At 35.6% G+C, this 27,385-nt stretch overlaps 1 protein-coding gene across 2 annotated transcripts in view; it reads right to left on the bottom strand.

Annotated features, from left to right (window-relative positions):
* The window catches only part of MAP4K3 (mitogen-activated protein kinase kinase kinase kinase 3), a 173,654-nt gene that overhangs the window by 37,537 nt on the left and 108,732 nt on the right, over positions 1-27,385 (bottom strand). Inside the window, exons 8-16 of one of the 2 annotated variants that reach the window (XM_065929388.1) lie at positions 27,220-27,292; positions 24,379-24,510; positions 24,121-24,183; positions 23,952-24,033; positions 23,745-23,855; positions 19,079-19,157; positions 12,920-12,978; positions 11,578-11,640; positions 1,781-1,839 (exon numbers count right to left, since the gene is read on the bottom strand). In XM_065929388.1, the coding sequence (XP_065785460.1) occupies positions 1,781-1,839; positions 11,578-11,640; positions 12,920-12,978; positions 19,079-19,157; positions 23,745-23,855; positions 23,952-24,033; positions 24,121-24,183; positions 24,379-24,510; positions 27,220-27,292 (721 nt within the window). The remainder of the gene's footprint in view (positions 1-1,780; positions 1,840-11,577; positions 11,641-12,919; positions 12,979-19,078; positions 19,158-23,744; positions 23,856-23,951; positions 24,034-24,120; positions 24,184-24,378; positions 24,511-27,219; positions 27,293-27,385) is intronic. The other variant, XM_065929390.1, reaches the window with a different exon arrangement.

Genomic DNA, 27,385 nt, shown 5'->3' with positions numbered 1-27,385 from the left:
AACTCTCTTAGATAGTTCCTGTGTGGTCTGGAATAGGTAGAAACCCATAAATGGAAATCTGTCTGCCTGATCACCTATGGAGAAAGCAGAAAATCCTGTGAGTTTTAAAACACTGCCTGGTCACAAGAATAAAGCAGACATATCGGTACAGTAAGAGAAGTGCTACATCCATGCTCATGTCACATGTATGTATATTCCTGTACATGAAACACAGCCAAAGTGCAAACTTTTGGCCAACCTACCTTGCCAGTGATTCGTTATATAGAATACAGTTCCTTAAGCAGGGATCCAATTAATCAAAAAATGAAGGTTGGGCAAATTATTAACATTTTACCTAGCCAAAGTAAGCTATATAATATGAAAATGTTTAACAATAAAAAAAAAAAAACCCACAATCAGACAAATGAAAACCAAGGAATCTGGAAAAGCACTTAGTGACAGGCTATTTTGGGGGTATTTTTGTAAGTATATAATATAAAAATATATTTAAAATAAACTAAAAAAGGTAAATGAAATATTTTTCCAAATTATCAAATCTCATAAAAATACATCAAAATTTGCTAACAAGATTCTTAAAACTAGGGAGAAATTAAGACAAAAATAACACAGAAACACATCAGAATTTTTTGCTAACACATTATGAGACAGACTTTCCTTTGTTGTCCATCAATAAATCAGGACAAACTATAAATAACAGATTGCTACTATTTTGACAAAACTTCATTTTCCTAGCAGGGAAATTTTAGACTTATTTTAAATTTTAGGAAACATAAGATTAAAAAGAAAAAAAAAACCTTGAGTTAAATCATAACTAATGCACTTCTCTAGCTTGTCATTCAAAGCTTTCTCTGAGTTAAAAAAAGAATATTTAAATTAAACATTGAGTTTATAAAAAAAAAGAGACAAGATTTTGCATTACTATCTCTAAATCTGAGAATCTGAGTTGCTTGTCTTTTAGTCACCTGCTTAACTTAAAATATGTCTCAAACCTCTAATTTCACTGAAAATATATTTTGAAATTTTAAGTAGTTCTGATTACTGAAATAATAGCCACATAGCTGGGAGATTTTGTCAGTTTAAATATTTTCCTATAATGATAATTTATCCATGAACTCAGGAAATGAGACTCTGAGAAAACAGCAGAGACCCTGGCCCAGTAACATGCTAACTCAGGCCTGTGAACATCTTAAACTGTTACACCTTGTAAGCTAGGTGCCTTTTCACTGCTGGGCTGCATCAGCTAGACAGTGCCTGGTATAGAGCTGACCTTGAATTAACTGTTGGATTTACTTCTTGCATAAAATATATGATAACTTCAAAAACTTGAGACTCATTTTAACTATTTATTTTTTTAAAAGTTAAGACAAAGATTTCTTCTAAACTGTGTGACTATTTCCATCTATTTTCACAGGCCAACACAACTGGAAGATGTACTGGAACAAGTTTTGTAAGGAATAAACATGTCAACTCTGCAAATAAAGGAAATGCATTGCTGAAACATATATTCCTCTTCAGTTGGAATGTACTTAGCTTTCCCTAACAGGTAAGGTCTACAAAGTAGCTTGACATAAAAAATTTAAGGTGACTGTCCCCATTATGACAATTATTGAGTAGATGATTGGCAAGGCAGTAATTTAAAAAAAGTTTAAAACATATTATTATAAAATATAATCTACCAGACTAGTAAATTTACTACTGTAAATATTTAAAATAAAATTAATAACATATTTAAAGGCAACTTAATCATTCTTAAATTTAATTTTAAAAGGATTTTACTTACTTGTTTGCACCTAGAAAGTAACTACTTTGGTGTCCTTGTCCATATTCTAGCTGTAGATCCTAATGGTACAAAATACAATATTTAGCAAAACAGTTGTATATCACAAATCATGATACTATAATAAATATTTTTTAAAAAGAGAAGCCCCAGACTTCAAATAAATCTGTATTGCTATATGTTCTTAAAAAGGAAGCAAGGTAGGACTTACAACAATAAAAGATTTCAGAAGTTTGTAGTCTTGCTTTATACATTTTATGATTTAAGTTACCAAAAATTTTCTGGCAACTAGTTTGAGTAATATATGCAGGTTTCATTTATGGTCACTGCTACTATAATTAACATTTGTAAAAATAAGTTTTTGGAAAGAAAAAAGCTTAAATAAGGTATTTATGCTCAAGCTATAATGAAGCAAAAACGATTACAAAAGAGAACAAGCAACAAAAATCTTGGTTTGACTTTGTAAATAAGATCTGCATTAATTATGCATATACACACATTCACATATTTCTACTATTGCCTCAATCAGATAATAATCTTTTAAAGATTAAAAAATAAGGTGTTTTTTTAAAGTAAATTATACATGTGAACTTGCACAAGATTATAAATTGCACTTAAGGACTTTTAATACTTTTGTAAAGAGTTACATAACAAAACTTCATGTAATTATTATTAAGGTAGTTCAACTATTTAAACATTTCCACTGAACGCTGCAAGTTGCAGAGTTAAAAGCTGAAATTTAAGGGAACTAATAATAAGTGTGCTTGACTCAAATGCCTTCTTGAAGAAAAAGTGCCTTCCAACAACTACGGAAAGTACAAAGTTTCATTTTGTCCCAGGGTATTTCAAGCACTGTTTTAATGATTAAGGGGGGAATATTTAACATTTTAAATGAATGTTATTTTCATTAGAATACATTAGTGTACTTAAAGTGCCTTCTAATTTTACAAGATATTGCCAGATGCACAAGGAGGACTTAATGCAAAAGTTACCTTCTTCGAGCAGCCTTCCAAGACTGTCCAGGAAGACTGATGTGACCTTCTTCATGACTCCACAGTACTTAACACATATGTCTCCTTTAGCATTTACACTGGCTTTTAATTAATTTATTTATAAGTCTATAAAAATAGTAGCCAGGAGGTAAGCTCCTTGAACATAGGAAAATTGTTAAATCCATCTTTTTTCCCTATAGCCTAGGGTCTAGATTCGTACCTGGCACACAGTAATTAGGCCCTAAATAAATGCTTGTTCAAATGCCATTTGTTTATTTTCCTGTTAATAACTAATATTCAGCCTTGTTAAGATACACATAGATCACATAAATATTAAGCCGAGAAATATGAGACTTCTAAGAAATATGTCACATTTAAGTGAAAAGCATTTTAACATTTAAATACTCTTAAGACCTGTCCAAAAAAGTATCTGATGAAAATAAAAGTCAAAAACCTGCTTTAGACAAGGCTCAAATTTTGTCTTCTTCAATAACTGTGCTCTTCCATGCATAATATATGTTCTTACCAGTGACAGAAAAGATAATATATCATGAACAAAAAATATTAGTGAACTGTCACACTGGTATCACATAAAATCCTAATGAAAAAGGACACTTGTTCTCTATAATTTGTAATGATATGTTTTAATAGGATGAAATCACTACTATCATTAGACCACCACACAATTATTATGCTGTACTATTTAAGTGGTCATGTTACATAGGAACTTTTAAGTTTTGAGAAGCTTAAAAGAAAAATACTAGTATCAATGCATACTTTACTGAAATCAAGTTTATTTTCTTTAGCTACTGGTAATTGGGCCCTTCTAAAAGCCTGACCAGCAACCTCTTTAGCCAATATAATCTCTTAAGCCTTTAATCAAATGACAGCTTTCGAAAGCACAATTTGTGCAGAGTGGCCATGGCTTGTGTTATACGAATATAGATAGGTCCTAAGAATAGCTAGCTCATCTGCTGTATGACAATTATCAGGTCAATGATACTAACTTTAAAAAAATCAACTGAGATATTTAGAAAGGTAAGAGAAGAATTTAAAATAACTAATGAAATATTTTAGTAGAAAATGGAGCCTAAGTTCAGATACAGAATAACACTCAGGCTGGGGAGAATTTGTTGATAGATCCAAGTCTGATGATTAAATATGCCATGTATTAAGCCCTACCAAGAAAGCTAAATCTGAGAGGGCTTCATTCTTTAGTAATTCCTTCTCTATAAATCAAGTTATGTTTTAGCATCCAAAGTGGGGGGAAAATATGCTAGGCATGTCATCAAGTAAAAGGACTACACTACGTTCTTCTAATAAGCAGTTAATCTTATTTAATTCAACTATTATCTACCAAGCACTTCTTAAATTCAGATAGCAAATCAGATAAGAAAAATGAGAAGAAATAAAAAGGAAAGGAAGAAAAGTGAAGCTTGGGCAAAGTTAGTAGTCATTTATGTATCTTTAGGGCAGTCTAAGAAAGACTGATCTCAAAAGCTTTCCAATGGGACCTGGAAGCTATTCTGAATAGAAAAATGCTACCAAAACTTTCGGCAAAGCACTCAAATTAACCCTATAAAATGACAATAAAATAAGCCCATTCTTTATAATCTTAATAAGAATATATTTGAACATGCCTAGATAGACAAAAAATTCAGCATCATAAATCAGGTATCAACTTATTAATAAGTGACAGTGTTTAACAAAGAAGCCAACAACATAGACTGCAAACATGCAATAGCCCAGAACAGATTCAAACTGAACATTCAGCAAAAAACTTAAGATGGTCAACCTAGGCCCAATTAAAATATCTTTTGGGGTCAGAAAGTCCTAAATGTTTTAATGAATAGGGGAAAACTTCTGAAGTAGGATAAAGGCTCTAAGAAAACAAGGTCCTTGCAAGAACTGAAAATAAACAGAGGATGTGGTGCGGAACACTGGAAAAGGAGAATATATAACCAAGAAAATCTCATTATTGTTTTTTTTTTTAAACTTAGCTGGAGATTACAAAGTCTATCTATAACTGATGAGGAAACAGCAGGAAGTCGAAAGAATTATTAGCTACAAAAACACAACAGAAATACTTTAGCAATATATTAAAAAAATTTTATTTTTTTTCATTTATTTAAATTAGCAATATATTTTAACCAAGAATAGAATTTTTTTTCTCATCAAAAAAAAAAAAAGAGAAAATATGGTACATGAGTAAAGTGTTAGGAAATATTTTTTAATGTGGTAGACAATTTACATAAGTAAAAGGGACTGAACCCTAGATAATTCTTGTTTCTTAAAAACAAAAGCAAGTAGGGTTGGAACACTGACTAATAAAAGCAGAAGCCTTAAGAGGACGCAAACTGAATAAATATGGAATGAATATCAATAGGTTATTATTTTCTCTTTTTAATTTTGCTGAAGTATATTTGAAACAGGTTAGGTTTGATTTTCCAGCAAAAGTCCTATCATCATGCAATTATAAAACGAGTCCTCCCTAGAAACTATCTTCATTTACAAAAGGTAAGAAATGTGACCACACAACATAAATTTTATAGTAAGTAATAGTTTAACCGATTTTAAATAAGCAAAGCTGATCTGTTTCTTTTCCATAGTAAATTTATTTACAGACTTTATTCAATTTTGACTTAATTCTGGGGTAATCTTGTAGCTCAGTTGGTAAAGAATCCGCCTGCAATGCAGGAGACCCATGTTCTTTGAGCAATGATTATGTTACTGCTGATGGTCCTCCAAAGCAATTAACATAGTGTTCTACACATACAGCTGACCCTTGCACAACAATGGGATTAAACTGTATGCATGCGTAATCAGTCACTCCAGTCCTGTCCAACTCTGTGTGACCCTATCGACTGTAGCCTGCCAGGCTCCTATGTCCATGGGATTCTCCAGGAAAGAATACTGGAGTCGGTTGCCATGCCCTCCTCCAGGGGATCTTCCTGACCCAGGCATCAAACCTGTGTCTCTTCAGTTCAGTTCAGTTCAGTGGCTCAGTCATGTCCGACTCTTTGCGACCCCATGGACTACAGCACGCCAGGCCTCCCTGTCCATCACCAACTCCCGGAGTTTACCCAAAATCATATCCACTGAGTCGGTGATGTCATCCAACCATCTCATCCTCTGTTGTCCCTTTCTCCTCCTGCCCCCAACCCTTCCAGCATCAGGGTCCTTTCCAATGAGTCAGCTCTTCGCATCAGGTGGCCAAAGTATTGGAGTTTCAGCTTCAACATTAGTCCTTCCAATGAACACCCAGGACTGATCTCCTTTAGGATGAACTGGTTGGATCTTCTTGCAGTCCAAGGGACTCTCAAGAGTCTTTTGCAACACCACAGTTCAAATGCATCAATTCTTTGGCGCTCAGCTTCCTTTACAGTCCAACTCTCACACTTGACTAGACAGAACTTTGTTGGCAAAGTAATGCCTCTGCTTTTTAATATGCTGTCTAGGTTGGCCATAACTTTCCTTCCAAGGAGTAAGTGTCTTTTAATTTCATGGCTGCAATCACCATCTGCAGTGATTCTGGAGCCCAGAAAAATAAAGTCAGCCACTGTTTCCCCGTCTATTTGCCATGAAGTGATGGGACCAGATGCCATGATCTTAGTTTTCTGAATATTGAGTTTTAAGCCAACTTTTTCACTCTCCTCTTTCACTTTCATCAAGAGGCTCTTTAGTTCTTCACTTTCTGCCCTAAGGGTGGTATCATCTGCATATCTGAGGTTATTGATATTTCTCCCGGCAATCTTGATTTCAGCTTGTGCTTCCTCCAGCCCAGTGTTTCTCATGATGTACTCTGCATATAAGTTAAATAAGCAGGGTGACAATATACAGCCTTGACATACTCCTTTCCCTATTTGGAACCAGTCTATTATTCCACATCTAACTGTTGCTTCCTGACCTGCATACAGATTTCTCAAGAGGCACGTCAGGTGTATCCCATCTCTTTCAGAATTTGTTCCACAGTTTATTGTGATCCACACAGTCAAAGGTTTTGGCATAGTCAATAAAGCAAAAATAGATGTTTTTCTGGAACTCTCTTGCTTTTTCGATGATCCAGCGGATGTTGACAATTTGATCTCTGGTTCTTCTGCCTTTTCTAAATCCACCTTGAACATCTGGAAGTTCATGGGTCATGCACTGTTGAAGCCTGGCTTGGAGAATTTTGAGCATTACTTTACTAGCGTGTGAGATGAGTGCAATTGTGCAGTAGTTTGAGTATTCTTTGGCATTGCCTTTCTTTGGGATTGGAATGCAATCCTTTTCCAGTCCTGTGGCCACTGCTGAGTTTTCCAAATTTGCTGGCATACTGAGTGCAGCATTTTCAAAGCATCATCTTTTAGGATTTGAAATAGCTCAACTGGAATTCCATTACCTCCACTAGCTTTGTTTGTAGTGATGCTTCCTAAGGTCCACTTGACTTCACATTCTAGGAGATCTGGCTCTAGGTGAGTGATCACACAGTCGTGGTTATCTGGGTCATGAAGATCTTTTTTGTATAGTTCTGTGTATTCTTGCCACCTCTTCTTATTATCTTCTGCTTCTGTTAGGTGCATACCATTTCTGTCCTTTATTGAGCCCATCTTTGCATGAAATGTTCCCTTGGTATCTCTAATATTCTTGATGAGATCTCTAGTCTTTCCCATTTTATTGTTTTCCTCTATTTCTTGTTTTATTTTGTTTTGTTTTCCTCTATTTCTTTGCAGTGATCACCCAGGGAGGCTTTCTTATCTCTCCTTGCTATTCTTTGGCACTCTGTATTCAAATGGGTGTATCTTTCCTTTTCTCCTTTGCTTTTTGCTTCTCTTTTCATGGCTATTTGCAAGGCCTCCTCAGACAGCCATTTTGCTTTTTTGCATTTCTTCTTCTTGCAGATGGTCTTGATTCCTGTCTCCTGTACAATGTCACGAACCTCCATCCATAGTTCATCAGGCACTCTGTCTATCAGATCTAGTCTCTTACATCTCCTGCATTGGCAGGCAGGTTCTTTACCACTAGTGCCACCTGGATGCATCCACTTAATATGCTGACTTTTTTTCAGAAAGGACATACTACAATACCACATGATATGCTGTTGGCTGAACTTGAAAACGCAGAAGCACAGGACACCCAACTTTACAGGTATACTCGGACTTTTAACTGCTGGTGTCCCTAATCCCTTTGTTGTTCAAGAGTAAACTGCAATTACCTTTCAATATATTTTTCACTGGTATATGGGCTAAAATGCCTAGTACAACTAGGAAAATCAGCAGTAGCTGAACAGACGTGTACTATATTCTTTTAACATAAAGACAGCATCTTGTAGATGAGATATATCCATTTATATGGTTATGGGCAAAACTTTTACTATTATTGAATTTTGCTGAGTTTTTTCTTTGCTTTTTTAACTCAGGCATCTTTCAAAATTTAAAGACTTTTTTTTTTTTTTAAACTAACAATGCTAAAATCAAGCTCTGTTCTTTTCATGTATTTCATATATATTTCACACATTAAGATTGCCTGATTAAAAAAACCTCTATTATAGTAACGAAAACTGAGGTATAATAATATTCTGGATTCATTTACAAAAGCTGTAAGATGAAAATACTTGCAACCAGCAATCACTGATGACAATTAAGGTGATGAGGTCTTTAAGAGGATAAATGCTTCTTTCTGGTCGCAAAAGATTTAGGGCCGTCATCTTGGTGCCAACTGTCTACTAAGATAACAGCCAGACATTTTGGGCCCATCAGGTTTTTAGTGGCCAGCAGTAAGTATTTATTAAGAGTTGAAATTCTGTTCACAGTGCTAAGAACTATGAAAGTAGGAGACTGATATAATTATGAATGTTTCACACCAAAAAACAAAAACGCTGATGTGAAAGGAGACATGCACCTCAAAGTTCACAGTAGCACATTTACAACATCAAGAGATGGAAGCAGCCCAAGTACCCATCAACAGAAGATGTGGTATTGTACACACAATGAAATAATGCTGTCATAAAAAAGAATGAAATATTGCCATTAGCATCAATGTGGACTGGCCTATACAATATTATGCCTAGTCTATGCAGAATCTAAAAAATAATAAAAATTAATCTATTTATAAAACAGAAACAGACTCACAGACACAGAAAATAAACTTATAGCTACCAAAAGGGAGAGAGCAGGAGGAGAGAAAAATAGAAGTATGGGATTAACTGATACAAACTACAAAATATAAAATAGACAAGCAAAAAGGATTTATTATATAACACAGGGAGTTATACCTGATATCTTATAACAACCTATAATGGAATATAATCTTTACAAAAAACCTGAATCACTATGCGACACACCAGAAACTAATGGAATACTATATATCAACTATACTTCAATAAAACAAACATACACTCAGAAAATAACAAGCATTGAGGATGTGGAGAAAATTGGAACCCTTGTGCACTGCTGGTGGGGCTGTAAAATGATGCAGCTGCTGTAGAAAACAGTATGGTAAATCCCCCCAAAATAAAGCATAGAAGTAACACATGATCCAGCAATTATCCTTCCAGTTATGTGCCCAGAAGAACTAAAAGCAGAAACTTGACAGATGTTTGTATATCCAGGTTCTTAGTAGCATTATTCACAAGAGAGCCCACTGATGGATTAATGGACAAACAACATGCAGTTAAAAATACAATGAAATATTATTCAGACTTAAGAAATTCTGACACGTGCTACAACACAGATGAATCTTGAAGATGTTACATTATGCCAAGTGAAGTGAGCCAGTCGCTTCACTTATATTATTTGTAACAAAAGGACAAATAATGCATGATTACACTTACATGGGATACAGAATACACTTACATAGAGTACAGAAAACCTCAAAGACATAGAAAATAGAATGGCAACTGCCAGGCGCTGGGGATGGGGGAATGGGAGTGTTATCAATGAAAGTGGATTTTTAAAGGTTGATTTTATAAATGGTAGGATCTGACAAATACTTCGTTCATTCCTCTTCTTCCAGAACTATCCACAAGTTGAATGTCTCTAAAGCTCTTCTCTGTCACAAGACCCCTTGTCAACTGCCCCAACTATCATGAGATAAGGGGTGTGGGAGGTAGTTCGAGGGAACAGAGTCATGATAACTCACTCAAGTTACTAGGTGAGTTACATACAGGATAGAGAAAAAGACTGTAACTCTAAAATGGTTTCTTGTTTTGCTGTTTTTTTTCTGGAGAATATAAATACATAAAATAGTCATTTTAAACTTTTGAGTCTATGGTCTTTTATTTCCACAACAAATTTCACCAATTGTCATTCTAGCCTACATATGCCTAACTTCAAAGAAATTTTCTATCCACGAATCACTGGCATTTTCATCCCCTCAGATGATTAATTCTGGCCTCATGTCTTTTGGCCTCTCTGGGTCATTTACTGATTCTTTCAGTGTTTCAACTGCTTCTTCCCTACCTCCAGTGCTGGTTCTACCTTTGACCACAAAACAGGCATCACCACTGCAGTAACTAGTTTTCTGCACTTTCTTTCTTCAGACCTAACTGGGGAACACATGCAATCTCATGGCTTCATCTATCATTTCCTCTTTGATGACATGAACCTTCCTTTTCTGAGCTAATCTCATAATTAGTAGTAGTATAACCACTCCATAATTTCAGCTCTTTATCTGCCATCTCTCAAAACTGTCAATGACTGTTCCCACATTAATTCCCATGAAACACAGGAGCCATTTGTTCATTTCCTTCTCTGAAAAACATATAATGATTCCTACACAATACTTAAGTCAGACTTTTAGTTCCTCCCACAAACCAGATGAATCACACTAACTCCAAAGCTTTTCTCCTTTGATTTCCATAGTACCTATTATATGTTAGACTCTCAACAACAGTCACCACCAGAAGAAACTCTGGCGGTGCACTATACATTTTGTTGCAAGGCAAAGAGTTTACATATACAAGTATTTTCCACTATCAAGACAGTAACTTTCCTAAAATGAAAACTATATCTTAAGTCTCTTTCATGTTTTACAAATGTTATTGGGCATAGATTTAGAAACTTTTATAAAGAATCATTTAAACTAACCAGAACTAAAACAGGTATGAGAGGAAGGAAAGAGAAGGAAAATTCAATTGAAAAGGCAGAAAAGAAGATCTAGAAGTAAATGCTGAGGCAACCTGGGGCCCTGGCCAGTCACAAAAATTGAAAAAACTACTTAATAACAACTACTAAAAGTACTATTTAATATTTGCTAGGGTTAATTTCTCATCTTTTCTTACCTAATGGTAAGATAGTCTTAGTATTCAAAACTTCAGGGAGTCCTTATAACCCAAATTTTGGCCTGAGAAAACTGGATATTATGTAATATTACCAAGTTAAAATTTCATCTGAGATGGATTTCATTGTTAATGAGGGGTAAATTATTTTATAGAATTATATATATTTTATTTTTGTAATGGATATGTATATACACGGATGGTTTATAGTTTACCAAAACAAGTTACATTATTCACACTGGGCATGTTTATAGGGAAATGCAATATCTAAAGAAAAAATTTATATCTGAGTGAGAAAAAAAGTTTTTATAAAAAATTAAAAAATTAATTTTTACTGTAACATTATAATATCTTTGAGTAAATATGTTTACCTTGTAGAAAAAATTGCCATAATCCTTAATATATGGTAGGTTGCTTACTGGCAGGAATTTATAAAACAATGCTTAAACTGATTCATTAAAACTGAACAAAATGGTTGATTAAAAAAAAAACCCTAAAAACAATTAAGACTAAAACAATGCTGACAAAGAAAATCAGAAGATGAGAAATACCAGATGAGATCTTGCAGTGTAGTATATTTCTTCTGAACTGTCCAAAAAATCATCACTGTCGCGCTGTTCGGCAGAGACCAAGAAACCCAAGTTATTGACGCTCAGACTAAAAGCCACACATTCACACAGGGAGGCTTCCACAAGGGAAGTCAGTCAGGCCCGCTACATCATTTCATTAAGGTCAATGCAAAGTAAATCCAATTAAGCAGCTTCTAAAAAAGCAATAGCCCAACAACTTTGCTATATAACACAGTTACTAAATTAGTACAGAATTTAAATACATGCAATGCTAACTTAAAAAGAGAAGCAGAAAATAACAACTGGCATTTATAAACATCATGACTTTTTCCTGTTAACCTTCTCCATTCTCCATAAAGGTCAGGATGAAGTACTATAACATGATCGTGTTAAGAATTTTTCTTTTAACATTCTTAACATGTTAAGACTTTTTCTTCCATGCTGGTATATTGAGAGCAACTCTTTAGATTAAAAGCTAAAGACTCTCTTTGTATGCCGTTAGTCAAGTGGATTGAAATAAGCATTAAATTTAAGAAGAAAGTTCCCACTTCAGTCCTGAGCCTTCATTAAGTTACCTTCTTCTCATTATTAAGCAGGAAAGGGAAAAAAAAAACAAACATACAATCTGGAACTGTGGTTAAGTAATTTCAAAAGATTGATTTTGTTTGTTTTCTAAGTCTCATTTTTTATTCCTCTGTAGACTATTAAACATCTCATATGTTTGCACAGCATTTTGCTTCCAAGATTGCACTTAATGTTTTATCATATATCTGGAAAGCAGTATATAAAAAATTAACAAAAAAGAATCATGAAAAGAACATTTTAGCAATCTTTAAATAAATGATAAACTTAATCTGCTCTGTACGCCTAGTCTCTCCTGAATTTCAGTTACTCCAAGGAGATTGGATTCTGCCTTGATGTTTAGAAAAGTGGCTGACACTCTTAAAAAGTTGCCCATAAATTTAATGAGAAGAGGTATTAACACTATCACTAGTCCAAAATTCTTGTTTAAGACTGTGGCATTTATCCTAATAAATATATCTTCAAAAAGCCCCTCAAAAATTGCAAAGCAAAAAGAAAAAAAATCATTAAAAACTTTTAATCAGAGGATGGTACAAAACTAAGTTTCTCCTAAAGTTATTTTGAAAATATTTAATCTCAGCAACACAGATTTATTTTGAATTTTAGAATTACTTACCTTTTTATTTCCCCAAAGGCTTAGAAAATTTTAATAACTTAGCTTTTGTAGTCAGTGCCAACAAATCACAAAGACTAATTAAAACATTTATTTTCAGTGTTAAGATTCCAAGATTACACTACTTACAAGTTCATGATGTGGTTCTGTCTCCTTCCTTAAGGGTGGATCAAATTTTACTTGGCCAACTAAAAAAGATAAAAAAGTAAAGCTGTGATCTGTTTCAACATTCTTAATAATAATTTAAAAAGTTACTCCATAGCAAAACACATTTAATTTTACCATCTCCCGTGGATTGATTAATATCCAAAGATTTAAATAAACAATCTGTTAGCTGGAAGAAACCTAAGAAAGTCTAAGCTGTTAAAGCTTAATCTATTAACCCAAAGATGATTAGCAAAATTATGTCAGGATCTAACTTCATTGTGACCCAGCATTAAACACAGACAATCTTAACTTAGGACTTTACAGACAGACAGCAACTCAGGCAGAGTATTTCTGAAAGCCAGCCTGCAAGGTGGTCTCTGATGAGTCCTGCCGCCTGACCTTCATAATGCTGTGTAGTCCCTTCCTACATCCTGGGGTGGCCTATGTGATGAGAGGAAGACGGCACAGTGAGAGCATATAGCTTCCGAGATAAGGCTTCTGTCCTGGGTGCTCTCTCTACTGATCACTTGGCACTGGAGGAAGTCATGTTGAGCAGCAAGGAACTGAAGTCTCAGGCTAACAATATGTGAGTAACCCTGGAAGCAAATCCGCTATGCTAGTTAAGCCTTTGGGAAACTGCAGCCCCTGCCGACACTCTGACTGGAGCTTCACGACAGGCCCCGAGCTAAAACCACCCAGCCAAGCTGTCCTGGATCCCTGAATGTGTGTGAGTTAATAAATGTTTATTGCTTTAAGTTGCTACATTTTTGGGGTAATTTGTTAAACAACAATAAATAACTAGCACACTTCTACAGCGAAAGTATAACCTAAATATTAGAGCCGACATAAATTTACTATACTAATTCACTTTTTCCCCTGCTATTCTAATTTAATGAATGATTCACTACCTCTATCTTTAATTTCTGTATCTCACTGTCACTATCTGCTTTTATACCCTGGTACAGCATTCAAGACCACTGAGATAAAAGCAGGCGCACAAATAGAAAACATGAAAAAGAAGCAAGATAGAGAGTCAGAAGATTACAGCTCAACTAGTGAGAGCCTGAGGTTCAGCCAAAACAACAATCTTCAATCAAGGCAGGGGAACGAGTGAGATGTCAAAGCACACTCATTTTGTAACTGTTTTGATTTTAGCTTAGTATGTATGATTACTGTGAATGTTAATAACATGAAAGGAGATCATGAGATTTGAGCATTTAGCAATAGGAAGCACACGTAAAGAAGGCTGAGAAACAGCCCTAAAAATAGACAGCTGTGTGTGAGGTATGTATATGCTTTATAGCTGTTATGAGCTAGATACAAAATTCTGGCTCTTGGAGATAAGCAGGCTCTTCAATAATGGGTTCTTCATGCCTGTTCACATATGATCACACATCAAAGATTACAAAATAGTTTTTAGTAAGATACTAAAACATGTTATACATACATACACATATATATACACATACATATATATGTATCTCACCTTGATAGAGGCCTATTGAACAACTCTCACCTACACCTGTCACCAAATAGCAAAATTACATCTCTAATAAAGTTACATGAGGACAGGTTCATGCACTGTCTGACTTGCTATCGTCACATGGGAAATGTCTGTTTTCACTGGACTGCATAATTATTGAGCACAGGGGCACAGTGATACTGTCTTCCTTTTTTAAAAAATTTATTTATTTATTTTAACTGGAAGCTAATTACTTTACAATATTGTAGTGGGTTTTGCCATACATTGACATGAATCAGCATCAGCATGGGTGTACATGTGTCCCCCATGCTGAACCCCCCTCCCACCTTCCTCCCCATCCCATCCCTCAGGGTCGTCCCAGTGCACCAGCCCTGAGCGCACTGTCTCATGCATCCAACCTGGACTGGCGATCCGTTTCACATATGATAATACACATTTCAATGCTATGGTCTCAAATCATCCCACCCTCACCGAGTCCAAAAGTCTGTTCTTTACATCTGTGTCTCTTTTGCTGTCTCGCATATAAGGTCATCGTTACCATCTTTCTAAACTCCATATATATGCATTAATATACTGTATTGGTGTTTTTCTTTCTGACTTATTTCACTCTGTATAATAGGCTCCAGTTTCATCCACCTCATTAGAACTGATTCAAATACATTCTTTTTAATAACTGAGTAATATTCCATTGGGTATATGTACCACAGCTTTCTTATCCATTCATCTGCTGATGGACATCTAGGTTGCTTCCATGTTCTAGCTATTGTAAACAGTGCTGTGATGAACACTGGGGTGCACGTGTCTCTTTCAATTCTGGTTTCCTCGGTGTGTATGCCCAGCAGTGGGATTGCTGGGTCCTATGGCAGTTCTATTTCCAGTTTTTTAAGGAATCTCCACACTGTTCTCCAGAGTGGCTGTACTAGTTTGCATTCCCACCAACAGCGTAAGAGGGTTCCCTTTTCTCTGCACCCTCTCCAGCATTTATTGCTTGTAGACTTTTTGATAGCAGACATTCTGACCGGCATGAGATGGTACCTCATTGTGGTTTTGATCCACATTTCTCTGATAATGAGTGATGTTGAGCATCTTTTCATGTGTTTGTTAGCCATCTGTATGTCTTCTTTGGAGAAATATCTGCTTAGTTCTTTGGCCCATTTTTTGATTGGGTCATTTATTTTTCTGGAATTGAGGTGCAGGAGCTGCTTGTATATTTTTGAGACTAATTCTTTGTCAGTTGCTTCGCTTGCTTTTATTTTTTTCCCATTCTGAAGGCTGTCTTTTCATTTTGCTTATAGTTTCCTTTGCTGTGCAAAAGCTTTTAAGTTTCATTAGATCCCATTTGTTTATTTTTGCTTTTATTTCCAATATTCTGGGAGGTGGGTCACAGAGGATCTTGCTGTGATTTATGTCAGAGAGTGTTTTGCCTATATTTTCCTCTAGGACTTTTAAAGTTTCTGGCCTTACATTTAGATCTTTAATCCATTTTGAGTTTATTTTTGTGTACGGTATTAGAAAGTGTTCCAGTTTCATTCTTTTACAAGAATTGTAAGGTTGACCAGTTTTTCCAGCACCACTTGTTAAACATATTGTCTTTTCTCCATTGTATATTCTTGCCTCCTTTGTCAAAGATAAGGTGCGTGGATTTAAGTGATGCTGTCTTAAGACTAACTTTCATAACAAGGACAGAACCCCAACTGTCACAGGTATTCAACACCCTTATACTCTGTGGGAATGCATTCCCAGAAAGAGTCACAAAGCCCCTCTGGAGATTCATTCTTCACGCCTTACATTGGTATCACTCTTCTGTTCTTTCCAACTTCCCTAAAGTTACGACAGTTTCTGCCACAGGACCTTCCAACTTCTGTTCAAATAACTGCTGGACAATCACCCCAGGCTGTAGTGCTATTTATGATGTTCTTAATAATGTAGAAAATTCCTACTTATCTGTAACTGTCCAATGGTCTTGATCTCTGTTTCTGCTACTATCTCCTTGAACATACGTCAAGTTACAAACCGTAAATTTATGTTTTACTATCCAGATGACACAGCTTCCCTGGTGGCTCAGTGGTAAAGAATCTGTGTGTGACGCAGGGGATCTGGGTTCATTTCCTGGGTTGGGAAGGTCCCCTGGAAGACAGCACGGCAACCCACTCTGGTACTCTTGCTTAGAGAATCCCATGGACAGAGAGCCTGGTGGACTGCAGTCCATAGGGTCACACAGAGTTGGACACGACTGAAGTGACTAAGCGGCAGCATCCAGATGAAGACTCCCTCTTAGTTCTTTGAAACAGCTCTGACATAATCACTTGCTGACCCATCATACTATTAGGGTCAAAACTGATCCTATTATGGCAGACAAGAAGAGCCTCAGAATTACTTCTTCTCAAAGCAAGTCTTTGCTTATCATATTTAACTGAAGGCAGAGGGGACTTTCTAAAAGGGAAAGACTTTTCTGAAAGTGAGTCAGTTTTTACAAATATTGCCTTAACACCGTTTAGCTTAATAAATAGAAAACCTCAGCTACATGAAGAGACATCATGTAATCGTAAACAAAAAACATTATTAAAGGAACAAAGATATAAGACTACTAAAATAAGTTATTTTTCAAAGCCTGTCTTTATTGTCAATAGCATGACTGCCTATTCTTTATAAATCTCATATAAAATCATAAAACATCCTAAGAAAGCATATACTAGAACATTGTATAAGATTTTAAAGGCTCAACTATCAAACCCACAAGTTATAAGAAGTGGTGATTTTAATCCTGTTACTACCTCAACATACTAGAGGGACATGACACCTTTCTTACAGGTAAATGGGAAGAAAATGTCCATCATGTATCACCCGCTCCCACCAAAAACGGGATGTATCAGAATCTCAGAAAAACTAGTATTTAGCTAAATAGACGGTATTTAGCTAAATAGAATATACATGCATATGTAGTTAGGAGCTGATACAAACTACTAAAGAAGGACCCAGAGGTAACTGCACTTTGCAATAAAGGGCCTGACAGTACAACTTAAAAATATAACTGGATAACATAATAGAAAGTACTTCAGATTTTCAATAGTACTGAACACATAAGGTTTTTTGAATCAACTACAAAGGCATCTCTAATCACCTTTTGTATTATTAAAGAAATGACAAAGACATATTGTAATTACTTTTGCATATTAAAAAATAATGGAGGACTTCTCTTGTGGTCCAATGGTTAAGAATCCACCTATCATACAGGGGATATGGGTCCAATCCCTGGTCTGGGAAGATTCCACATGCCACCAAGCAACTAACTTCTTGTACCACAACTACTGAGCCCTCGTGCTCTAGACCCATGCTCTGCAACAAGGAGTCTCCGCAATGAGACGCCCATGTGCTGCAGCTAGAGTAGCCCCACTGGCCACCAACTAGGGAAAGTCCACACGTAGCAACAGTCACAGTCAAAGATAAAGCACAGTCAAAAATAAAATAAATGAATTGTTTAAAGTTTAAAAAATAACGGGGGACTTTCCTGGTGGTCCAGTGGTTGAGAATCTACTTTGCAATGAAGGGGACGTGGGTTCCATCCCTGGTCTGGGAAGATTCCATATGCCACGGGTCAACTAAGCCCACATGCCACAACAAAGACCCAGCAGAGCCAAAGCAAAATAATAATAAAAAATAAAATAAATAAAAATGACAGATTTTTTTTTTTAATGGGGAATGCTTGTATGCTAAGGTTGTCATTTTCAGAAAAACACTTTTGAGGAGAAATTAGCAAATTTAAACCACATGGCTTCAGTGGGAGCTATAAAGGTAATTTAACACGGTCACACAACTGACTGTAGGCAAAGTATAAATCCCAGTCCTGGGCTTTTTAAGTAGATGGTGCTCATCTTTCAAGAATTTCCATCTTATATGAGCATTTCTAGGTAGCACCAGCACCAAAATCTGCCAAGAACTTAATACACAGTATAAGGTCCAGCCACAATTCCAAAGGAAGGTTCACAAAGGACTTCCAGGATGAAGGTCACAGAGGTGCCTGTGCCGAGGTGAAGGTCACACCTGTGCCGAGGTGGTTTCTGTGGAGCCACAGACCTCTGGCCTGGAAGCTGAGCGATCTTGGGCTTGTTATTAATCAGTTGTATGACTCCACCCCTCAGGCAGATCTATTCATCTTTGCATTTCTTTTTTATTTTCTACTAAATGGTGATAGTGTCTGTCCCTACTTGCACTACTTAGCTTTTAAGGTTGCAGCCCTCTCCTCTTCTGGACCATCAGCTTCTATGTAACCTGGGAGCTTGTCAGAAGCAGAGAACCTCAGATTTCACCTCAGAACTACTGAATCAGGAAGGGCACTTTAGCAAGCTCTCTAGGCAAGTGCTACTAACAAGGAAGTTTAGGGACCGCTGCCTTGATTCCTCCTATCCTGCCTACTCTAGGAATTTTATTCCTTTTCCCAAACAATAACAACATAAATACACATCCCCAGCCACCGCCAGAAAGCTCCTAGGAGCAAGAAAACAAAATTCTTACTGCCTTAATTAAACTCTACCTTTCAAAGCATCTAAAACATAAAAACTATTTGGAAGAAAATGGAGTAAAAGTAGCGGCAACCAAATAACAACTTGAAATCTTATTTTTCATTGTTAAATTACAAACTCTCTACAATATGTACTTACAGTTGATCTCCGAGCGTGTTTTCTCCTCTCTCACATTTCTGCTCGTTGAGTGAATCCTGTGTGGGACAGCAACAAGCGGCTGGGAAAGAGCAAAGTCACGGACAAGTCACTGTCCTGTCCACAGAATTGCCCACATATGACAGAAATCTCTCGCTTTATGTAAAACAGGAACAAAATACAACTTCATTATTATTATTTTTAAATGGCAACCGCAAATTGAAAACTCTTCTCTTCAGATTGGGAGCTTGAGATTAGGGATAAACATTATCCACAGCAGGTTCCCAGGAAGTTTTCTCATGAGAGTGCCAACTGCTCAGTGTGTGCAACTCTCTGCGGCCCCACGGACTGTAGCCTGCGAGGCTCCTCTGTCCATGGGACTCTACAGGCAAGAATACTGGAGTGGATAGCCGTTCCCTTCTCTGGGTGATTTTCCCAACCCAGGTCTCACGCATTGCAGGCATATTCTTATAAGTGAATATAGGAGTGTTCTTGTGAGTTGAACATAAATAAATATTCAAAAATGAATATTTTGACAATACAAGAGGTGTTCAAAAGCTGCAGCAAGCTTTCCCTGTTTCAGAGAAAACTAATTAAAAAAAAATCTGCTTCAACTTCTTATATCAAGGATAAAATAAATGAAATAATGCTAACGGCATAAATGATTTATGGTCTTACCTAGTAAACACAACATTTCCCCCACCTTAATGTTTTTTCTTGTAGAAGTAGCACTTTATTTTCTTTCCTTTTACTTTATTAAAACCTCTCTATGTGTACTGTCACGTTCAGAGAGAGGTATCCTGAGGCGAGGGGAAGTGGGGGTGAGTTCTTCCTGTTAATACTAACACATGGACATTCTCCAATCTTTATGGAGTAAAAATGGCTCTATCTGAAAAGCTTTTGCAACTTCATTCTATATACTCTATATACCAGCATCTATTTCACGTACCAAATAGGTTTTTCTCCCTGTGTGTGAAACATTATCTTTGAAGTTATTAGCTGTGAGGAAGATACACTCTTACATCTATCTTTTTGGTAAATGTAATTCGTAAACGCTTGAGCTCAAATTCTTAAGACTCTTTATGGCAAATCAAGAACAGGACCCAAGTTAACTATTCTCAGTGTAGACATCTCTCAGGAAATAAAGATATATGAATCTGAGAGACCCAAATATTAAAACACTAGTGGGTAATAAAACAGAAGCAAAAATAACTTTAAAAAGTAAGTACTTAAACTTCAAACATACAGAGTGAGTTGTAGTTTACAAAGTGCTTTCATATACCTTAGCCCATTCTGTTCTCAAACTTGTGAAACAAATCTTTATCTTCATTTTATAGATGAGGACATTCAGCTAGTTAGCTGCAGAATGAGAAAAACCCTGGACCTTTGATAACAATATTTGGAGCAAAAACAAGCAAAAAATAGGTGTCATGTTAGATTAGTAACACATATTGCCGTTATCAGTGAACATGGATGAAATCTGCCCTTTCTACGAGAATTGTTTTACTTTCCCAGCTTCAAAGGTGTAATTATAAAGTTGTTAAATCTTACAGTGTTGTACCTTAATAAATGGGTTAACATATAGAAGAAAATACTATCAAGTAAAAACCAGAATCACAATTACTTCAACATGCAGTACTTCTAAAATAGAAATTACATGGGAACCCTACATGAAAAGTGGACTTTCTTCCACTGTGAATAATGTATGATAAATTAAAGAAAAACTAAAGACTAAAGTAGAACTAGTGCACGTGCTAAATATTTTCAAGAGAATTCAGTTTCCACAATATATATACAGTATCAGCAAGTGCTGAAATACTAAACACATTCAAATTCTGAGAGACAACACAGCATTTAGCAGTTACAAATCATTTACAAATAATAAGACTTATTATAATAATAAGATATTACCTATAATAAGATATTACCTTCTATGCATAACATATACTGTAGCATATATGTATAAATTACTATAAATTTCTCTGGGGAAAGTGATAAAAAAATAAAAAGATCTTAAACTGTGGTCAGAAGAAAAGCTACCCCCATCCTTAACCTATAATTATAACACCAATAACACAGTCTTGATAAGGAGAAATTTCTTTCTCTGCCATATGAGAAAATTTCAGAACAGTCTTTATTCTACAGCTTTCTTCTACATTTGGTTTATTATTTCTCCTCTTTAAACACATTTTAAAGGACTTTATAATCCAGCACAGCAAGTAAACAGGATAAAGTGATACAACAGTGCAGCATCTAATGCACTGGAAGAGTACAGGTAGTCCATGTCCTGAATCTCGATACGCACGAATTTCAGTTACTATAATACAGTTAAATTATACTAGTCCTCTACAACATGATTCAAATTTTAGTCACCAATATACTAATTGTATATTATAAATTATTAATTATATGTTATTCAGTATATTAGTATCTTATCAACATCCAGTATATTGATTGTAACTGCACACGACAGAAACTTCACTGTGAGCTCTTCAGTCCACAAGTGACTATAGATTTATGTGTGTGTGTTAGTCAGTCGTGTCCAACTCCTTGTGACCCCATGGACTGTAGCCCAGCAGGGTCCTCTACACATGGGATTCTCCAGGCAACAATACTCGAGTGGGTTGCCATTTCCTTCTCCAGAGGATCGCTCTTCCTGACCCAGAGATTGAACCCGGGCCTCCTGCACTGCAAGCAGACTATTTACTGACTAAGCTACCAGGCAAGACGATTTATGGTCTGTTTATAATAACAGAAGTACATCATGATCAGTGGCTAATCACATCACTGCTTTCAAAGTCCATCTGTGACCGATCCCTGAGCATCTGTTAACTCAACTCATGCACAGACAGCAAAGTGTGTAGCTGTGTTTCCCTGTCTCCCGGGGATAATATACTCAAGTGACATTTTTACAAAAACTCGCAACTGAAGGAAGGAATTAGCCAACAAAGATAAAACTGCTGCAAAGAAATAGAAAGTGTTCACTCTGGATTAATGTTGGAAATGAAAGTACAAGATAAAACAGACAATAGTGAGCATGCTGCCACTGCCACTGTTCAAGAGGCTGCAGACACACAGCCACGGCAGCTCAGTGAAGGCGACCCTGAGACAGTGAGGAAAGAAGCTCTGATAAAAAGGATGAAGACGCCCTAGAAGAAGGGGCAAAAAATTTCACATCACAGAATACGGAGATTATTTCATACATTGAAAGTTCAAAGGATAAAATGCTAGAGGCACTCTCAATTTAGGAAAATGACATTCACCAAAGCATAAAAATACCTGCCCTGTGTCATGAAGTTAAATGACAAGAAGAAGGCAGACACTGCAATCTACTCAATAAACAGACCACTTGATAGTGACATAATTCACCGAAGTGTTTTCTTTTTATTTAAACAAAGAAAAGAAACAATTCTCACAGGTTCTAATATGTCACAATGTACTAAATAAAATATTAGTTTTACTATTTCTCACTTCTCTATACATTTAAAACTGACAATAAGAGAGATTTTAATTTTCTGACAAAAATTTTTTAAGATCACAAAACACTTATAATTTTCCTTATGGACAATTTAGATTGCTTTGCAGGATTTCAGCTCACTTGATCATTTTTACAGTCCTTTACTACCATCCAAATCAAGGAAACACCTATATATTAAATTAAAGAAGAATTTATAAAGCAAAACAATAAAACCCAATTTCTACCTAGTATAAAGTCAATAATATTTAATAATTTTAAAGTTTTTTAAATTTCCAAATGTCTTTCCAGACCTTTAAACAAAAGGACAGTGGCTTATTTACAGTTGTTTAAATGTAAGTTAGGATAGTGGTGAAATGATAGAAAGGTTCTCTGACCTAAGATAAGCTGAGACCATCTTTCTGACCACTGAGAGCCATAGTTTCTTCAGTATCATTGCTGAAATTTACACCATTTTAAGTACCTTCTAAAAGCCAGTCAAGTTCAAGACTATCCACCTCAGCTACATAATCACTAACAGAATTCTGACATGTAACATATATGAGTTGATCTTTGGTGTCACAATTACTAGCTGAGTTAGGAATGTTACATATGCCAACCAAAGTGAAAGCTTCCTTTTATATCTATTCTCCCATCACACTAGGGTTAATTAATTCTCTAATTACACTGGATAAATACAGCAGACAATTAGGGTATTAGTCACCAACAAAGTCAACCCTATACTTCCCACTAACCACTAATAACTCATGAAGTACTGTACATGGATTCTTTTTGAGAAGAAAACAGAACAGAAATTTTGTGTATATTCTAACATCTTGTATAGGTGGTTCCCATTTGCATTCTCTTTTACAATGGATTATTTATTTGGCAACTTCATCTAAAATGACTACTTTAAAATAACTAGAGTAATTTCAAGAAGTGGATTAGATGATTCTGCCTTTACTATTGGACCTTCCTGCCTGCAATGCAGCCTTTACCTTTAATATTTTCAGAAAACAGTCTTCCAAAGTAGTCAACAGAAAAAACTCAGCTCATGACTTCTCTAGGACAGGCAAAATCAAGGGGTTATTTCCTTCCTCAAGAGTTTATTTAAATTAGACCCAGACCTTAAGCAAACTGATTCCAAGATGTATATACTTATATACACAAACATTACATATACCACTTGGTAAAAATGGTAAAAACAGTTCCTACCTCAGGATCATCATCATCAAAATCATGATAAGTGGAATGATCTGGATTATTCACTTTATCCAACAGTTCAATTGCCAAAGATCGTGTCAAAGGCTGTGTGACAAATGGGTGCTATAAAAATAAAACAACATAGTACTTATTAGAAGTCTCGATTAAGTGGCATCTTACCTTTTGAAAAAAGACATTTTTCAGGGCAGAAAAAAATACCTGCAGTAACTTTTCAGCAGTAGGTCTTTTCTTTGGATTTTTGGTAAGTGCCATTTTCACAAAATGATGAAAACTATTTGACCTAAGAAATTTTGAAAATCAGATTTTAAAATTTCAATTCTGTTTTTTTGCTCATGACTATAAAAGTAAATAGCACAAAAATACTTACCACTTCATTTTATCCTTCAGTTTAGGAGGCTGAAAATTGCTTTTTGTCATTAGAAATAACGCTCTGAAAAATCAACAATCATTACACAGCATTTTAAGACTGCATACTTTAGTATATGACATTAATTCTACTACTACTATTCCCAAATAAGGGGAAGCAAAACTAAGAATGTTATTTGGTCATGGCATGATAAATACTATTGGGAGGGGGACGGGACCTTGACTCAAGCACAGCGTTCTTCAGGTCTGGCACACTGACCTCATCGGGTGCAAGTCAAACATAGGCGGCTGCAGCTCGGCGAGTTCTATGGCAGTGATCCCCACCGCCCAGAGGTCACACAGCTGATTGTACCCCCCTTTCCTCTCAACAGCCGCGACTTCTGGAGCCATCCTGAAGGAAATAGTCCAGAAAAGAAAAAACTGTTTACTATACCCACCAGACACATGGAACCATCACTGTGTAAGCTGAGGCCTACTTAGACCTTGACATCTGAAAAATAAATATGTAGTACTTAAGATGGCTCGTATTTCCCAAGATCGTGACATCTCATAAGATGAGATGGCAACATCTCATAAGACTCCATCCCAAGCCCCTTACTGGTTTCTCATCTGTTACTTTGCTAAGTTAGCTATTTCATATAAAGGTTTATAACAATTTACAAATGTAATAGAGCAACATCTACTAAATTTATCCAAACCCCAATCTCTCTTCCTCTGTATATGCAAAATTCTATAGAGAAATAACATACTGTAATAAATAATTTATCATTTTTAGCTCTTCCTTTTTACATCAATAACCATCTGGTCTCTGACTGTTTTCACTTGATCAAAACTATTTACCAGGGCACCAAGAATCTTGATTTAGTACTTAACTAGTATTTACTATAAACTTAATTGGTGGTGGAAAGTTATAAAAATGAGTATCTGCTTTTTTCAAAGAAATGTATTTACTCAAAGGAAAGTTACCTAAATTCAGTAAATTTTTTGTTTCTTTCAACTTTAGTCTCTTTCTATCTCTATAAATCTATTTTTTATTAAATACACTGATTTTCAAATATAAAAAATTTCAAATCCTAAGCAGTAGTTCTGAAAATAACTACATGAAATAAATACTTCAACTCTTATGTATCAAAAGTATGATTAAAAAAAAAAGTATGATTTAGCTAGGCAGCCTTACAAGAATGTTTATTTTCCTGGTATTATTTCAGGAAAGTCCCAGTTAAGAAACAAACAATAAAACTCCTTAAACCTAAAGGACCTAAAGGACCTAAAACCATCTTAAGATGGTTTTTAACTTTAAAGTAGCTCCTATGACTATGCAGATAATCCTAAGAAAAGTGAATTTTTAAGGATGATGGTTGTAACTTCATTGACGACTAGGTTCCAGGCAGCTGTGGAAATGCCCTAGAGGACGCAGGTGCACACAGCCAGCACTTTAACAAGCTCACAGGTGAGGCTCCCTCTTCCTCTACAAAAAAATGAGTGACAGATTCCACCCTGCGCACTTCTACTCCTGCCAGTGAGGTTGCATCCTTACCACAGCCAACTGAGTCATCTGTGATCCTGTTTGTTACATCTGTTACTATGAATATGTAATTTAATTAAGTATTATAAAAACTAAGTTATTATGAAGGTAAAAAGAATAAGTTGTCATGAAAATGAAAATGTATGCTTTAGAAAAGATTCTTGAAGACAAGTTTCTAAAGATGAAAAACCAAAAAACCCTGGCAAACCAGGTTACGAACAGGACAGCCATAGAATATTAGGAAGGGTACAGACTGCATGATTCCGTTTGCATGACACTGGGGGAAAAGGCGAAACTGCAGAGACAAAATCAGATCAGGTGCTGCCAGAGGTTAGAGATGGGCAAAAATAATTTATAAAAAGGGGACAAAAGGAAACTTTTCTGGGTGATGGAAACCTATGTTTTACAGTGATTGTGGTGGCATTTTTCACAACCACAGAGTTTCTCAACATTCATAGAATGGTACACCTAAATGTTACATTTATACCTCAACAAACCTGACTGGCTGGGCTCTCACTAGACTTTACAGAAACACAAACTAAAAAGCATACATCTAACAAGTTATCTGCACAAAGAAAAGGCCTTGATTCTATATCAGAAGATTGTCCCCTGCCAAAAAAAAGTACACTCACCTTAAATTGAAATAAAATGTTTAAGGTACATGTGTAGTGTATTAATTTTGAGATTTGCCAACATCACAGACTGTTTTTGATTAACTGAAATAACTGCTAACCTCAGTGAATGAGAGATTCTGTAAATATTCTCCATCCCTAGAGTTTAGGTGGGAAAGACATGATATTAGAGAGAGAGTTGAAGAGTTGGAGGAGAATCATGTCTGATCCTGGAGACTGAATGAGACCTCCTCCAGATGTTTAGAATCAAACTGAGGAGACAGAGTACCTAAAAAGAGTTGTAACAGATAACTCTTTAATCTCTTATTCCTCTCGGAAATTAACCTCAAAAAGGGAACAAAAAGAGAAATATAAACATGGCATCTTTGAAAAATCTAGAAGACATATTTGGACAGAAGTAAAACAATAGTAAATGATGTGGCAAATAGGAGGAAGGACAAATCTAAGAGTGTGTAGAGGAAAAGACCAATGAGCAAGCCAAGAACCCCAGAAATAAGTAAAATTTAATGTAAGCCAATTATCACTTTATTGATGACTAGGTTCCTTCCAACTAGCTGGTTCAAAAAGTTTTGAGCAAGAGAATACTATGAATATTATAATGTTGAAAAATTCATCAGAATACAGACTGATCTATGAAAATACATATAATATGTGTAGGACCAAGAGCTGAGGGTTTTTTGGGGGCAAAACTGGAACTATCAGGTTTGTATCAGGTTTTCTAAAAGCCACATCAATCTTTAATGCCTTTGCAACTTAATGAAAAATAACATGGTAGAATATTCAATGATTATGTAATTCATCCACAGTGTATACGCCTAAATTACTTAGCCTGTTGATGACCTCCTTAATCTGTTTTAGACCATTCAGTCTATTTTTAAATAAACACTGAATACAATAATGATTGAAAAACAGAAAGCTAAATTATCAATCAAAATAAAATTACCAGTATGGTGTACCAATGAAAGACTTCCGTTTGGCAATCGTAGCTGTTATCTGAGCAGACACCCCAAAATCAGCTATTAAAAAAAAGAGAGAAATATTTAGAAAATAAAACTGAAAGTAAAATTAAAGTAACATGAAAATTTTTCAATATTTTCATTAATTTCATA

This window comes from Muntiacus reevesi, chromosome 3 (assembly GCF_963930625.1).
Source record: "Muntiacus reevesi chromosome 3, mMunRee1.1, whole genome shotgun sequence".
NCBI classification, from domain to species: domain Eukaryota; kingdom Metazoa; phylum Chordata; class Mammalia; order Artiodactyla; family Cervidae; genus Muntiacus; species Muntiacus reevesi.
Note: the sequence above shows the minus strand (reverse complement) of the source record. Positions and strands in the feature narration are given on the sequence as shown.